The 16,047-nt window shown below is 42.6% G+C and overlaps 1 protein-coding gene across 1 annotated transcript in view; it reads right to left on the minus strand.

Moving 5' to 3' along the window:
- LOC311048483 (matrix metalloproteinase-24-like) overlaps positions 1-16,047 on the minus strand; it is a gene marked incomplete at both ends in the record, with an annotated part of 67,470 nt that overhangs the window by 23,540 nt on the left and 27,883 nt on the right. Inside the window, 2 exons of the mRNA XM_084061742.1 lie at positions 6,074-6,291; positions 10,911-11,072. Of these exons, the coding sequence (XP_083917868.1) occupies positions 6,074-6,291; positions 10,911-11,072 (380 nt within the window). The remainder of the gene's footprint in view (positions 1-6,073; positions 6,292-10,910; positions 11,073-16,047) is intronic.

Raw genomic sequence — 16,047 nt, forward strand, 5'->3', positions numbered from 1 at the left:
CACACATTGATAAATGAGGCCCAATGTCTGTTTCTCCAAATTTATGGGGACATTTTGGTCCTCACAAGTATAATAATAAAAGTACGCACGCACACACGCACGCACGCACGCACGCACACAGGGCCATGTGAGTTGTTGTGGTTGTAGAGATACACAATCACAGCAGTGAGAAAAAGGAGGAAAAAAAACTAACTTGGTATTCTGGTTGATAATGATGATAATGCAGTTTTATATGATTCCATTTAATAGGTTTGAAAGGTACATTACAGTCATTAAAGTGACTGGTAGCGCTCGCTCACGCACGCACGCACGCGCGCACGCACGCGCGCACGCACACACACACACACACACACACACACACAGTGAGTTGTGGTTGTACAGACAGACAGTCACACAGACGGTGAAGGCTCTGGAGGGATGTTGGGGTGTATCTGTGGTTCTGGAGGTGAACCACCATGGCTACAGTATATTCCCTCCAATAGGAAGTAGTCTGTCAATGTTTACTGTTACACACCACTGGCACTGACGGAGCCAAGCAGTCTAGAACAGTGATTCTCAAACTTTAATATTTCAAAGGAGAAGCTGTGTTTTCCTACCGGAAACACAGCCAGTCATCAAATGATTGGCTTAGTCAAAAACAAAAACAAAAGAATCTCCATGAATTCAAGGCTTCATTGGTTGTGTACTTGATAGAAAAAAAAAATGTTTTGGGTGAACTACTCCTTTAACTCTGACAGTATAGAAATGGAACCAAATGGACCCGGTCCATTTGGTTCCATTTCTGTACTGTCAGAGTTACAGACCTGTAAGGGACTATAAGTGAGACCACTTTGAGAGCCACTGGTCTAGACAGTGGCTAGACAGTGGCTCTCAAACTTTTTTCATGTCAAGGACCCCCAAAATCTATACGGATTTGACCATGGATTTGTGCCAGGGACCCCCATAAAAAATTGGCGTGTTGTAACATGTTTTCAAAAGTATTCTTTCAAAATAGCAGCTCTACAACCTTGCAGCACATCACAACATGTTGTGTGATTGTACATTGTCTATTTTTCGAATAGTCGATTTATAAAACAGGGTTAACGTGGTCAAACTGATCTTGATGTTATATAAACACATTTCGCTAGGGACCCCCTGGAACCCCTTCAAGGTGTCCCTGGACCCCACTTTGAGAACCAAATGGGCTTGAAAAAATGTGCGTGCTTGTGTGAGAGAGTGTGTGTGTGTGTCCACGGCTAATCTTGCAAACCAGCGGCAAATTATTCCAGCCACTGATTTTTTTTCCGACATGAAAAACAAGTAAAAAACTAAAAAGCAGTGCCAGCAGCTATATTTACAGTATAGTGCATCTGCACTTTAGCATCTTTGGCTTCACTACCCTTCCCTTTTTATTTTTAACAGTAGTTATCCAGGGATGTTTTTTCCCTTTCTATTCAAGACGCTGCTTCGCGCTCACACAACGAAATCCTCGGTGCTAATGTATCCATTAACTCAGAGAGTGTACAAATGGAACCAAATGGACCCGGGTCCGGGTCCATTTGGTTCCATTTGTACACTCTCAGAGTTCAATCCACACTGAGGATTTGTATTGTGCGCATACAGTTACTACACCTTTTTACACCTGGGACTATAGACAGCTTACACAGGAACAACGGAGGGTTAAGTGCCTTGCTCAAGGGCACCTGGGCAGTGGTTGTGGAAGAGAGAGGAGTCATTTCTCATTCTCCCTCAGCCTACGTACTTTTTATTTTTCTTGATATCGTTTCGGTACAAAAGAAACACTTCACCTTGGATGAGCTGTAGTACAAGCTACTGCACATCCATGGGGATCCATCGCTCAGCTCCCTTGCAAGCTGTTTTAACTTTTCTCTGCTCTGGAGTTCACTATGAAATATCTAACGTTTAATGCTCCAATACCGGATTGTGTGTGTGTGTGTGTGTGTGTGTGTGTGTGTGTGGATGCTGCTTTGATGAAATGGTATTTTCTGTTTATGGGAATGTGAATAACAAATTATGGGCCAATGCTTGACCCTCGATATCAATCATATCAGCTGTAAGAATGCGGGCAATGACACACGTGTGTGCCTGTACAGTACACAGTATACAGATGTGCCACTTCAAAACTTCACATGTCCTGCCATCGCCAAGACAGTACATTTTCAGGGGATTCCCAGGGCAATAAGAGGGACAAAGAAGGGCATTTAAAATGCTGAATTATTTTAATGATCACTGCTTTTATGATGCTAATTAATTTGAGCAACTGGTCAAATCACCTTTCGCCTCATAATGAGTCTGACACCTTATTCAACACACATTCTTTTGTTCTCATGTATATGGATGTCTGTTGAAGGGAAAAACGGGGGTGTGTAGTGACAACTTCTCTTCAGGGGCAAAACAGTGCATTTTAAGGGCAGAAAAGGGAGGAAAAAAAATAATTTTCAGGGCACTTTCAGTGAAAGAACAGTAACGTGTGAAGTTTTGAAGTGGCACATCTGTATCAATAAACTGTATTGTCGCTGTCAGGCACAAACCTTGTACCTACATATTTCAACTTTTTATGTTTTTCTGTAAATGCATGTCCTACTTTATCATCATACAGCAGTGTCACAAAAGTAGTGAAAATTGCCGAGATCTGCTATTTAACCCATTAAGGCTAAGTCTTCTAAATCAGTTTTCTGAAAAACGTATGTTGCTATATCAGTGGTGGTCAAAACGTTTTCATGTCAAGGACCCCCAAAATTATATGCATTTGGCTGCAGACCACCATCTCAAAATATTTGCACAAATGTTCAAGATTTTTCAAAAATAGCAGATCTACAAGTATGAACTTATATCTGCTTTTGAATAGAATAGCCAAAGAAATCTAAAATGCTTTCCTGCTTCTAATGGGTTAAAAAAAAATACATGTGAAAGTGAAAAGTAACCGTTTTGGACATACAAGGGTTCCACACATCAATGCCACCAAAACGTCTATATCACGAATCCCGGACATGAATATAACATGGAGGACAAAGCGATGGTGGTTTGCATCCAGAGGCTTGAAAAGAGGGCCTCATGATGATTATTGGAGTTTTTTCTTCTCCATTATGGCGGCGTGCATGGAGAAAATCAATTGAGCACAGTCTGATCCTTTGTAGAACACTAAAAGATATTCACATCCAACGTACACCGGAAATAATTTACTCCATTGATTAAGAAAATTGCACGTTTAAAAAAAAATTGGTATCTGTGCCGAGCTAGGAGAGATGTATACATATTGTTGAGCGAGAGAGAGACAGACAGACAGACAGGATGAAAGCGAGACAGTTACACAATCAGACAGGATGAAAGTGAGACAAGCACATAACACGATCATCGGACAGGATGAAAGTGAGGCAGGCATACGGACGGTCAGTCAGAATGCCTGACACATAGGAAAGAGAGAGAGAGAGAGAGAGAGAGAGAGAGAGAGAGAGAGAGAGAGAGAGAGAGAGAGAGAGAGAAAGAGAGATATTAGACATGCAGACAGATAGGCCAGCATGCACTGTGAAATCCAGAGTGTTCATTTAACTCTGAGAGCCCTATCTTGTGCGGCGCCTTATCCCTTATGTCTAATCTTATTAGGCATTTTTTGTATTTTGAAAAACATTTTAAAATAATGAAAATAGCCAATCTACAAGCTCATAAAGTGTAGATGTAGATCAGCTATTTTCACTATTTTACAATGTTTTTCAAAATACAAAACCATGCCTTATAAGATTAGGCATAAGGGATAAGGGGCCGTGCAAGATAGGGCCCTGAGTGGGGTTCTCCTTCCATTCCGACATCTCGCTACTCCGACTAGTGGCTTCCGCGTGCGGTTAGGGTTAGGGTTAGGGTTAGGTATAGGGTTCGTTAACGTCGGAAAGGCGACATGTCGGAAAGGCGAAATGCACCCGCCCTGAGTGTCCAAATGTGACGTGAATGTCACTAAGGATTTCAGTGCGTGCACAAATGGCAAGCATGCAGACAGACAGACAGACAGACAGACAGACAGACAGACAGACAGACAGACAGACAGACAGACAGACAGATCGATGGGGACCCGGGAAATAAGCACACAAACAGAGACAAACAGATGGTCAGATAGAGAGACATTCACAGATCCAGACACAGATACTGACACACTCTGAGACACAGGCAGACAGACAAGGCCACCTCTGATTCAGACAGCCAGACAGACAGACAGACAGACAGACAGACAGACAGACAGACAGACAGACAGACAGACAGACAGAGAGGGAAGACAGGTCTATGACCTTTTCTAACATTCCGTTTAAAGATCAGAGACATCAAGATGGATTTTTCTCCCTGTGTGCTCTCTCTCTCTCTCTCTCGCTCGCTCGCTCGCTCGCTCGCACGCACGCACGCACGCACGCACGCACGCACGCACGCACGCACGCACGCACGCACACACACACACACACACACACACACACACACACACACACACACACACACACACACACACACACACACACACACACACACACACACACACACACACACACACACACACACACACACACACACTTCAGAAAGACATCACTTATAGTTCAAAGGCTGGTTGGGGTTCTCTGGTCTAAAGGGCAGCTCTGACACCTTTGACCTGAGGATGTCTACAAGTCTGTATGCTGTGCGTAAGTGTCCATGTAAACATGTGCCCATGCACAAACATGCTACTGCTACTGCTACGTGTGCGTGCGTGCGTGTGTTGAACACTTGTGTAGTGGCACTGAAGAAAAGAGAGAGAGAGAGAGAGAGAGAGAGAGAGAGAGAGAGAGAGAGAGAGAGAGAGAGAGAGAGAGAGAGAGAGAGAGAGAGAGAGAGAGAGAGAGAGAGAGAGAGAGAATGTTTTATACCAAGTGAATGCTAAACAGTGAAATATTGCTGCCATTTGATTCAAAGTTTATCCCAAGCTAACCTTTCCTACGTGTATAAACTGTAAAACAATATTTGTAACAGCAAATGCACAACCCTTATGGTTTTGTAAGCTAGGTTTGTATAGGTTGCAACGTAACAGTTCTGTTTACACATTGCTTTGTTCCCTTTTAATTGTACATGCACTATTTTGTTTGGATTGTTTTGTTCCAGTTCTACTTTGGCAATGTAAATGTATGTTTTCTCATGCCAATAAAGCCCCTTTGAATTATTATCTTAATTGAGAGAGAGACAGAGAGAGAGAGAGAGAGAGAGAGAGAGAGAGAGAGAGAGAGAGTTCCTCAATTGAATTGCACAAACCAGGTGCAGATTGTCAGAAATGTCTCTAAATGTCTTTAAAAAACCTTTAACACATCCGCACCCATCTAATCCCTGCAGAAAGCTGGAGAAAGTCCCTTGTCCACACCGAGAACGATAACTATAAAGCTAGGAAGTTCCAAATGGACCCTGACAGGTCTGTAACTCTTTGAGAAGAGAACTCTCACAGTTATATGGGTCCTTGGAATTTAATAGTTTGAGATACACTGCTATAATGATAACTATAATGATAATGATGCGGGCACCCACCACACTGATGTTTTATCATGATGCTTCATCATTTGGAATAGGAAGGATCAGATCCATATCCAAGGAATATACAAGCAAATACAATACCATCAAGCCATCCAGAACCCGTTGATTACAAAAATACAGGCATTAGTGATATTGAAATCGCTGCACTCAATATAGTGGTGTCTGAACGTCTTTTTTTTTTTGCTTTAAAGTTACAATCCGCAAGTTTTATGTCCATTGCATCAAAGTCCGAACTACAGCCAAGTTGGCGGATCCATGTCTGTCTGTTTCAAATAACTTTATTGACGCAAAATGCGACGCTTTGCGTCGCGTTTTGAGCTTGTGGATCTGCTACTTTTGATGCTGTTGTGTTGTAGTATGATCAAGTAGGACATTAATTTACGAAAAAACACAATGACGATAGACTAGTTATATCGTAACATACTCTAACCATACATATTGGTTAAAATACGATTTTATTCAATGAAATGTGTCCCGGATTTCAGCTTTTACATTTTTTTTAAAGATATATAAACGCCCCTCTCTCTCTCTCTTCACTCACCTTAAAGACAAACATCTCTCGTCTGAAGAAGGCCACGGTGTTGAAGTTGCCGTCGCAGATGTTGGGCTTGCCGTTCCCAGGGAGCGCCGGCCGGTCGCCCGAGGGCGGGCGGGCGGGCCTGGCGTGTCGGTCGTGCTTGCGTTCGGAGGTGGAGTGTGTCCGTCTGGACGGCAAGGTGGGCAGCGGCCGGGTGGGCTCCAACATGGCCGTCGGGATGCCTGGGAGGACAAAAACGGTCAACAACACAAAGCAGTGTTCATTTCCTCGACCAAATCTATGATGAAAAAATGTCCGTCGACTACCTATTTTCACTGACGAAAACTAAACAAAAACTAAGCTGTGAAGACTAAAACTATGACTAAACATTATTGACAATTTCGTCAACAAATAAAGACGGAAATGTTAGGGAGGAACTAGTGGAGAAGAGTGTCCAGTAGAACTAAGACAAGTCATTTTATGCTTGACTGTGTGTGGGTGTCGCACTCCAAAAATAGCTGTTCTACAAGCTCACAGCACGTCGCACTTGCAGGCGTGTTGTGAGGTTGTAGATCGGCTATTTTCGGTATGCAGCCACGTTTAAATGTGGCATTAGGACGCCAAAATACATTTTAGTCCAAAAGGCGCAGTGGTCAAGTCCCTGCCCACCATGGAGGTTGTGGGTTCGAATCCACCATGGTGCATAAGACTTTGTCGAACATCTGGCACAACCACAATTGGCCCGTGTTTGGGGGAGGGAAGCCGGACGGGGAGGTTGATATTAATCATTGCACGCACTACTACGGCTGGGGGCTACACCTGTCAGCGGGGAGTGTTGAGCGGGAGGAGGAGAACAAAGGCTCTACGTCCTCCTGGTGGGGGCTCCCCAACTGGCAGGTGAGCCAGTAGGATACGATAGCATTGACAACACACAGTTTATATAAATATATATATATATATCGTAATGCCTGCTAGCATTAATTAGCTCTTAATTTGTCACACTCATCAGAGCGTGTTGACAGAGGAGACAGTGGAGCAATTATAGAAAGGTTTACATTATGCTAATATGTAATCTTAAGATCTCAACTTCCTAATGGAAATGCCAAATTGGTCACATTTTGCTAACATTAAAAGGCTATGGAGGTTGAATGAGACCCTGCTGGAGTCATTTATTTTCTTGGATATTTCCAATTAACTTGGCTATTGTAGGTATTTGTTGGACTGAAATGAAGGGGAAAAAGCATTACAAAAATATGTTATTGAATACTGGTCCTGAGGCACATTTGAACCAGTGATGACAGGAACAGGTCTGTGCCTATGAACTAGCCGCCAACACACACAGCTGTTTGTTTGTTTCATGTAATAATAATAATAATAATAATGATAATACATTTTACTAACAATGCACTTTACATTTGAAACAAATCTCAAAGTGCTACAATCAGGGTAAGACAGTTGCACAAAACATCACACAATTAAAAAAGATTTAAAAACTCCTACGAGAAAAACAAGAGTAGCTAAACAAAACGCTTTGTATGTATGTATGTATCGATCTGTTTTTTTAGTTCTTGTATACATATAATGAGAAAACAAATATAACGTACTATTATTTCAGCATAGAGAGCTGAACCAAATGTGTCCTTCTGACAAGCAGCCTTTGTTCAGTTAAATACACGCACACATTCATGCAAGCATGAAAGCATGCACGCACGCACATGCACATGCACATGCACATGCACATGCACATGCACATGCACATGCACATGCACATGCACATGCACATGCACATGCACATGCACACTGCTGAACGGTAGCCTACAAGCACCTTCTCCTCTTTGAAATGGAACAAAGTGTCCCTGGTGGAAACACAGCAGAAAACACCAAAGACTTGCAGTCTGCCGACGCTTTTGAAAAACCTTTCTTTATCCAGGGAAGGTTTATTGCTGAGCTCTGCATCCAATACTTTCTTTCAATTTACACTGACGTTAATGTGTTTTTTTTTTGTCTGTTTTCCAGACGACACTTCTTTTTGTTGTGGTGTGTAATGTATTTGCGCTAGAAGGGAACAGAATGCAACACGGAGACAGACACACACACACACACACACACACACACACACACACACACACACACACACACACACACACACACACACACACACACACACACACACACACACACACACACACACACACACACACACACACACACCTGGGCAGTACCAGGTGTGCGCATGCAGCTAACTCATCACTAATGCTACCAGTGTGAATAACTGAGTTAGTACAGTAAGTAAGTAAGTACATTTTATTTGTAGAGCGCCTTTCACAGACATCAGAGTCACAAAGTGCTTCTCAACAATAAAAGCAGAACATATCAATAAAAAATAAAAAGACAAAATAAGTCTTCTGACTGCTGTTGTTTGTCTTAGTTATTGACAGTTGATTTAGTTGTTTCAGTTATTCTCTGCTGGTCTTGGGACTGTGAACTAGACTAGGGATCTACTCCTTTTTGCACTTTTCTGATCCGGTCTAGAGCAGATATAACTTCATAGCATCAGGTGAGCGGAAACTGTGGCGTAAACCAAAAACGCGCTCCTTCAAAAATGATTCCCCTCCACCTGATGAAATTAGTAGCTATTTTGATGAATCTGACAAGTTTCTTCAAAGTAACTTGGCATACTTCGTTCATCTTCACCCTGAAAGGGGAATTCCCCCATTAATTAGCGGGGGAAGATATTAGGCTTTTGGTCATCAGGCAAAGGCTCTGAGCCACTACTGCTACATATCCTTCTTGTATTCCAGTGGTTCTCAATCAGTGGTCCGGGAACCACCAGTGGTCCTTGAGGGGTGGTCCCCAGCTAAATTATGTAGAGTTCAATGGTAACCAAATGGATTTTTTACTTTAACCCTTACGGGTCCATTTGGTTTCATTTTACACTCTCAAGAGTTAAATTATTGTTAAACATCTGCATTACTTATTTTGATCAACATTTGCTTGTTATTATCTCTCCTATGGTGCCCACATCCATACAGCATGGAATTGTGGTCAAAATCGTATCCAATTATAACAAAATATTCTAAGTCTTAGGTCTGAGAGGCAAAATCTCAAATGGTGGTCCGTGGCTCAAATGCCAAATAAATAATGGACCTTGATATCTGTTTTATTTAAATTAATTCAAAACAATTTACAACGAGGCAGGCGTGCCGTCAGCAGCAGACTTCAGCCCCATGAGGCACGCCCATAAGCAAGGCGGCATGCAGTCCGACGGGAGACCCTGGAAACCGAGTGACCGCGCCGAGCGGTGCGATGTCCGCTTCTGCCGACTTAGCCCCGTTCTATTTGCATACCGACAGGGTTGGAATTGGTTGTGATCTGTCCTCGTCAGTATCGTACGTCCATTTGTAACTCGTCTCTGTCGGGTGGAAACCTCATATGTCCAAAACTGTTACATTTCAGGATTCAAATAAAGAAATATAGCAAAAGTAGCAGATCACCAAGCTCAAAATGTGTCGCTTCGCGCCACATTTAGAGCTTGTAGATCTGCTACTTTTGACGCTTTTGTGTGACGTTGTAGTATGTAGCGCGTTAATTTACGAAAAAACACAAAAAGTAAGAACATGGAGTTAAGAGGTTTCTGCCCGACAGCAAATAGACCCTTACTGGTCCATTTGGTTACATTTGTACACTCTCTGTGTGTGAAATCGCTTGGGATGGCACTTTTTGGATTGAAGCTCCGCTCCGAAAACTGCCTGTGTGTGTTTGCTCAGAGTGAAGTGGCCTGACTCAGCCAAACCCAAAGAAATCTTAGTGGATTTGAAATGTTTTCTTGAATGTTATTCTGTTATACTATATGGATATGCTGACACTTTATTTAAAAATGAATCTTAACCACTTAAATCCCATATGGGTAACCGCTAACCGGAGTACCTCAGAGCTCAATATTAGTGTATTTTCAGTTTTCTGTTATTGTGGAGAAAGCTTTTGCTGAAAATGGCCGATCAACAAGCTCACAACGCGACGCGTTGCCTCGCGTTGTGAGCTTGTCGATCTGCAATTTTCAGCGAAAGCTTTCCCGACAATTCCGATGATGGGGTTTAAGTGCTTAAAAAGGAATATTTTGGAGACATTTTAACAACACAAGTCTTGTATGGGAGGTCCCTGGCACACAATGTTTTCGGATGGGGGTCCGCGGTGAAATACAATATTAATTTAGGGGTCTTTGATATGAAACCGTTTGAGAACCACTGCTCTACACTCTCTCCTTTCTGACTGAAGCAACCTGAACAAGCAAATGTGCTTACAGAAATAATGATCCTTTCTGATGTATGGGGGTCTTCTCTCTGGAATCAGATATTATGTGAAACGTGGACATCCTACTATAATTCTAGTAACCTCTGTCTTGGTGAGTGAGTAGGTGAAGCTACCCGGTTCTCCTCAGTGGCTGGACCAATTGCTCTGATTTTGCACACAGCCATTGACCATTACCATCTGAACTTAACTGTGAAGCCCGTTTTTCGATATCACCAAATCTCAGCTGTTTATTAGCGTTTTTGTGTAAAACACTGTCGCCATGGTTACGGGGCTGCCCAGCTATGGGACGAACTGCCTCCCGGGTTGCCAGATCATGTGCGCATATCCCCCCACGGATGCGTCGACCGGGTATGGTCTAGTTAGCATAATTATCGGTATCGGTTTTATCCGGTACGTTGGCAGTTCCGAGCCGAGTCCAATGGCAAGGCACATTCAGACACATTCCCCAAAAAATTGGGAAGCAGATTGACTTAGACTCACCATAAAGCCAAAATGAAAGCGTCTGAAATAAAAAATAAATAAAAAAGGACAGGGGATGGTCAGCCCTTACCGTAGATCTTCTGTATGCCCTGCAAGTCGTCCAGAGGAAGCTTGAAGTTGTGTGTCTCCATGTACTGGTAGAAGGGAGCCATGATGGCACTGGGATCGTTGGAGTGCTCCAGACCTAGGGCGTGACCCAGCTCATGGACCGCCACCAGAAACAGATCGTTACCTGGACAGAGAGTAGGAGAGAGAGGCAGAGAGAATGATGGGATTGGTATTTAAGATAGTTAAAGCGGCAGTGCCCTCAATACCCTCATACCTGTCGAACTACTTCTCCAAAGTGAGTGACACCCACAGCCACAACATTACAGGGAGCGACCATGATCTGGTACCACCCACATTTAGAACAAACATGGGAAAGTTGTCATTCTACTGCTCTGCCACCAAAATGTGGAATGCACTACACCATCCATTAAAGGATGTGTAACACTGGTTTCTTCCAGAATTGGCCATAAAAAAACATCTATCAGGAGACCATAAGGGGAAATAAAAGTAATGTTCCCATTTCTATTGTACACATAGTGTCTGTATTTGTTGATGACATGTATTATTGTGTGAATTGTTTATGCTATGGTGATGAATTGAATACTATAGGACCACCATTGAAACAAGTCCCCAGTACTTTTTTGTGTTATCCTTTTAGCTTTAATGTCTTACTGTACCATGTGCTGTTTACATTTCTGATTAATACAGTAATCAATCAATCAATCAATCAATCAATCAATAAATCAATCAATACAATAAGAGAGCTACACAGTGGTGGACAAAACCCCAGTACTTGAGTCAAAGTATAGATAATCCTGGTCAAATATTACTTGACGAAAAGTGGAAGTTGCTCTGTCAAATTTGTACTTGAGTTAAAGGAGGGCAGATAATAAAAAAGAAAGAGGTTACTAGAAAAAGTACTCGGAGCACAGGTCTCCACCAGGTCAGGAAGGTTAGTGTGGGCCAGCAATGTTGGGAATTGGCCAATCAGGCTGGAATGTGAAAAATCGGACGGATCGGACGAATCCGTCATGATCACTTGACTAAAGAGATAATATGTACCGATTTGCGTGATGTTTGGACAACATTTGTAGGAGTAATATAAAACAAAATGCTTTGCAAAAATCTGCTTCCTGGTGGCGCTATAATAGGGCAATGTTGAAAGGGTGGCATTTGTTCCTCAACGTAGTGCAAATGTGCGTGAAAAGTTTCACCGCAATCGGACGCTGCGTTCCTGATTTGCAGCATTTTGTTCAAAACGGGCCACTCCTGCAAACTTTAGATGTTAATCTTAGCCAATCAGGATGGAACATGAAAAATCAAACATATCCGTCTTGATTACATGACTATAGAGATCATGTGTACCGATTTGCGTGAAATTTGGTGAAGATCTGAAGGAGTAATATCCAAAAATGTGTTTTTCGCATCCATGTCCCCCATTGTTTCACCCATTTGAATTTATATTCAAACAATACTCGTGCTCCAACTAAATTCTTAAAAACTGCTTAACAGTCACACCTCTGCCCTCCATCCATTTTTTCTTTCCTACTTAGATAAATTGCAAATGTGCTTGCCCAAAAAGGAAATTCAGCAATCTTACATCTTTTTCCACTACATAAAACCAAATATAATCATCTGTTAAGTAAAAGTCTCTCCAACGGACATCAACAAAATACTGAGTGTTCTGAATAAAGATGCCAATCTAGAACCTTGTACAAAACAGTGAAATATGGTCTCTCTTTCTGTGCAAAACGGTCGGACAGCCATCTGAAACCACAGGATTTAATACTGCAACAAAAGCATTCAACGCTAATCCCATGTAAAATACACCATTGCAGATCACCAGTGTTTTTGGTTATAGTTGGTTCTTACAACATGCTCCATACAGGTTTTACAGTATATCAGAGTGAACTTTAAAATGATCTCTCTATGGTGTGTCTGCTCTGCTTTTAATTGTGTCCTTGTTTGAGAGAGAGAGAGAGAGAGAGAGAGAGAGAGAGAGAGAGAGAGAGAGAGAGAGAGAGAGAGAGAGAGAGGTAGAAATGCAAGGTAGAGAAAGGAAAAAATAAAGAAAAACCAATACAGAGACAGAAACAAGACAGAAATGGAGATCATGGAGATCATCATTACTGAGCTAATAGTCATTATAGTCCCGTAATGATATTTTCAGTGGAGAGAGGTTGTGCTGCTGACAAGCCTTGTGCTGTGCAAAAAAAAAACAAGAACAAAAAAACAAAAAACAAAAAAACGTGTATTTTACCGGAAAGTGCAAAAATGCTAAACTATGTCTCTTCCCTGAAATGGAACAAATTGTCTCCGGTGTAAAACACGAGAGAATAGACCAAAGACCATGCAGTGGGCGGCAAAACTAGAACGCATTAATTTGTTTCTTGCCCGATCTCTAGTGTGAAGTGATTTGACTCAAGCTGCGGCGGAGCTGGTCAGTGCATGAGGAACAGAAGCAGAACAGACCCATCTTGTTTGAAGGATCATGACCTGTATGTATCACCTCTCTCCTCCATCCTCCTGTCAAACCCTATTACTCCTCACTGTCGTGGCCAATAAAGCACATGCTGCTCAGGCCTTAGAGAAGTCTTCAGCTAAAGAAACAAAGGTCAGCTAAGAGTCCTTCCGCGTTAAGCCCCTTTTAAAGCAACACATCGACTGTTTACACTGACCACGGTCAAAGACATGCTAACGTTTTGAGAACGGCCACTGCAGCAAAACAGGAGCATGCAACCATGGTTAATGTGTTTATACAGTGTGGTTACCTTTCTTTTCTGCTGTATACCTCTGTTTTTACTCTCTCTCTCTCTCTCTCTCTCTCTCTCTCTCTCTCTCTCTCTCTCTCTCTCTCTCTCTCTCTCTCGAATTCTTGTCTACAGTAAACAGACAGATGGACGGACGGACAGACACTGTCAGCCTCGTTACAAAAGGTTGACAGTGGCTGTCAAGGACGGTTGGGAGTTTGTGCACACCGAGGTCTGCCATTATTCAGAGTTCTGCAGTCGCACACATTTAATAACTCCTAGCGTTCCAAAGCTCCCGGTTCACATTAATACAGTACATTTCATCATGGTGGTAATTGGTTTGACTCTGTTTGAACCTAATTACAGACCATAATTATCTTCTTCTGCACTCTTTTCTTCTTTCCCCCGCAGGCGCTTTCTGTTTGAAGATTCCTGCCCGCCTGGCCGAGAGTTGACTTGTGGACAAATGCCAACATCTGTGCTACACTACTGTAGGCATAGACATTCTCTCTCTCTCTCTCTCTCTCTCTCTCTCTCTCTCTCTCTCTCTCTCTCTCTCTCTCTCTCTCTCTCTCTCTCTCTCTCTCTCTCTCTCTCTCTCTCTCCTCTCTCTCTCTCTCTCTCTCTCTCTCTCTCTCTCTCTTCTATACTGCTGCTGTAAGCATGCACGTATATATATTTTTTTCCCTTTTCTACCAATTTAGTCATTGATGACAAAACTAAACTAAAACAAAATTGGAAATTGCATAATGACTCATAGTTTCAAATTAATAAATATGTTTTAATAGCCACCAACAACCGTGTGTAAAGCCCATTGTTTCTGTTGGCTGACACCATCATTGAACAAAGTAACATACCCATTCACTGTTCCTCTGTGCGTTTCTCTTCCTTTGTATTCTCTCTCTTTTTTCCACAGTAAGCTTATGCCCTGGTTCTCTCTCTCGCCCACTCTGTCACTCTCTTTCTCTCTGTCTGTTGTGTCTTCTGTAAGAACGGGCAAGAATCTCTCTCAGTCACATTACATCTGGCCTTCCATTCTCTCTCTCTCTCTCTCTCTCTCTCTCTCTCTCTCTCTCTCTCTCTCTCTCTCTCTCTCTCTCTCTCTCTCTCTCTCTCTCTCTCTCTCTCTCTCTCTCTCTCTCTCTCTCTCTCTCTCTCTCTCTCTCTCTCTCTCTCTCTCTCTCTCTCTCTGTCATCCGTTCAGAGACACTCAGGGTCATCGTCATTCCTCTCGCTGTCCGTTTCGCTCAGTTACTTTTATCTCCCTCTCTCTGTCTCTTTGCTTGATGTTCCTTGCCCTTCATTTCTTTGCCCTCATCTTTATCATTTTTCTTTTTCTCCCTAGCCTCTCTCTCCCTCCCTCCCTCCCTCACTCACACACTCACACACTCACACACTCACACACTCACACACACACACACACACACACACACACACACACACACACACACACACACACACACACACACATCCATAACCCCACGCAGTCAAAGGCATTCTTATTCCCTCTCTCTGTGTTCATGTTGTAGCAGTGGTATTCCACAGAGTTACAGCCTCTCATCAGCAGCGCTCCAGAGGGGATTTTTTCAGAGCACTCAGCGCACAAGTTTCCCTCGTGCTTCATGTCAGTGTTTGATGTTACACTTTATTTGAGATTCTTTCTTCTCTTTTGTAGTTTTCCGTACAAGAGGCACGACTCCCATTCCCCCCCTATTTGGCCTTTTTTCCTCCCACGCATCTATACAGCAGGGTTGTTATAGTTAACTAAAACGATCAACATAACCAAAATAGAATAGAGTACTGAAGTCCTGACGTCACTCCCTCTAACCCTGGGTCACAGGAGTATGAAATGTTAGATTAACTGTGTTCCAAAATGAACAAATCCGCCCGGCGATGTTGCCAAGTATGTGACTCAGTGTCGTTTATGATGTTGAGTTACATTTGATAACGTCTGTGTTTGGAGACAAAAATAAAAATGTCGTACTCTTTGGATAAATTAGTACTTTGTTCACAGTCCATATGAGTACAATCGCCAGGCTGATTTGTTTATGTCAGAGTTTGGTGCTCTACTGGCAAAACAACCTACTTTCTTTTTTTTGTGTAGTGACCAGGATTACTGCATGTTTTTGTGAGGGTACCTACCCTAGGAGACACGGGGAGAACATGCAAACTCCACACAGAAAACAGCCTACTTTCTTAAAATTGGTCCACACTAAATGCTCATTATAATATGGTATTTAGTCTGTGCCGCAGAGGAGTGCTGTGGAGCTACAAGCTCTAACTGTTGTGAGCAGCAGTAGATCGGCAATGTTTGGTTTTCGTCGTATAACTTACAGTGGTGACCTGTTCACATTTGCCTCGCAGTTTCTGAAAGGTACCTATCATTACCCAACATATCCTGAGGTTGTG

The sequence above is a fragment of the Gymnoscopelus microlampas genome (assembly GCF_963454915.1).
Source record: "Gymnoscopelus microlampas genome assembly, chromosome: 7".
NCBI lineage: Eukaryota > Metazoa > Chordata > Actinopteri > Myctophiformes > Myctophidae > Gymnoscopelus > Gymnoscopelus microlampas.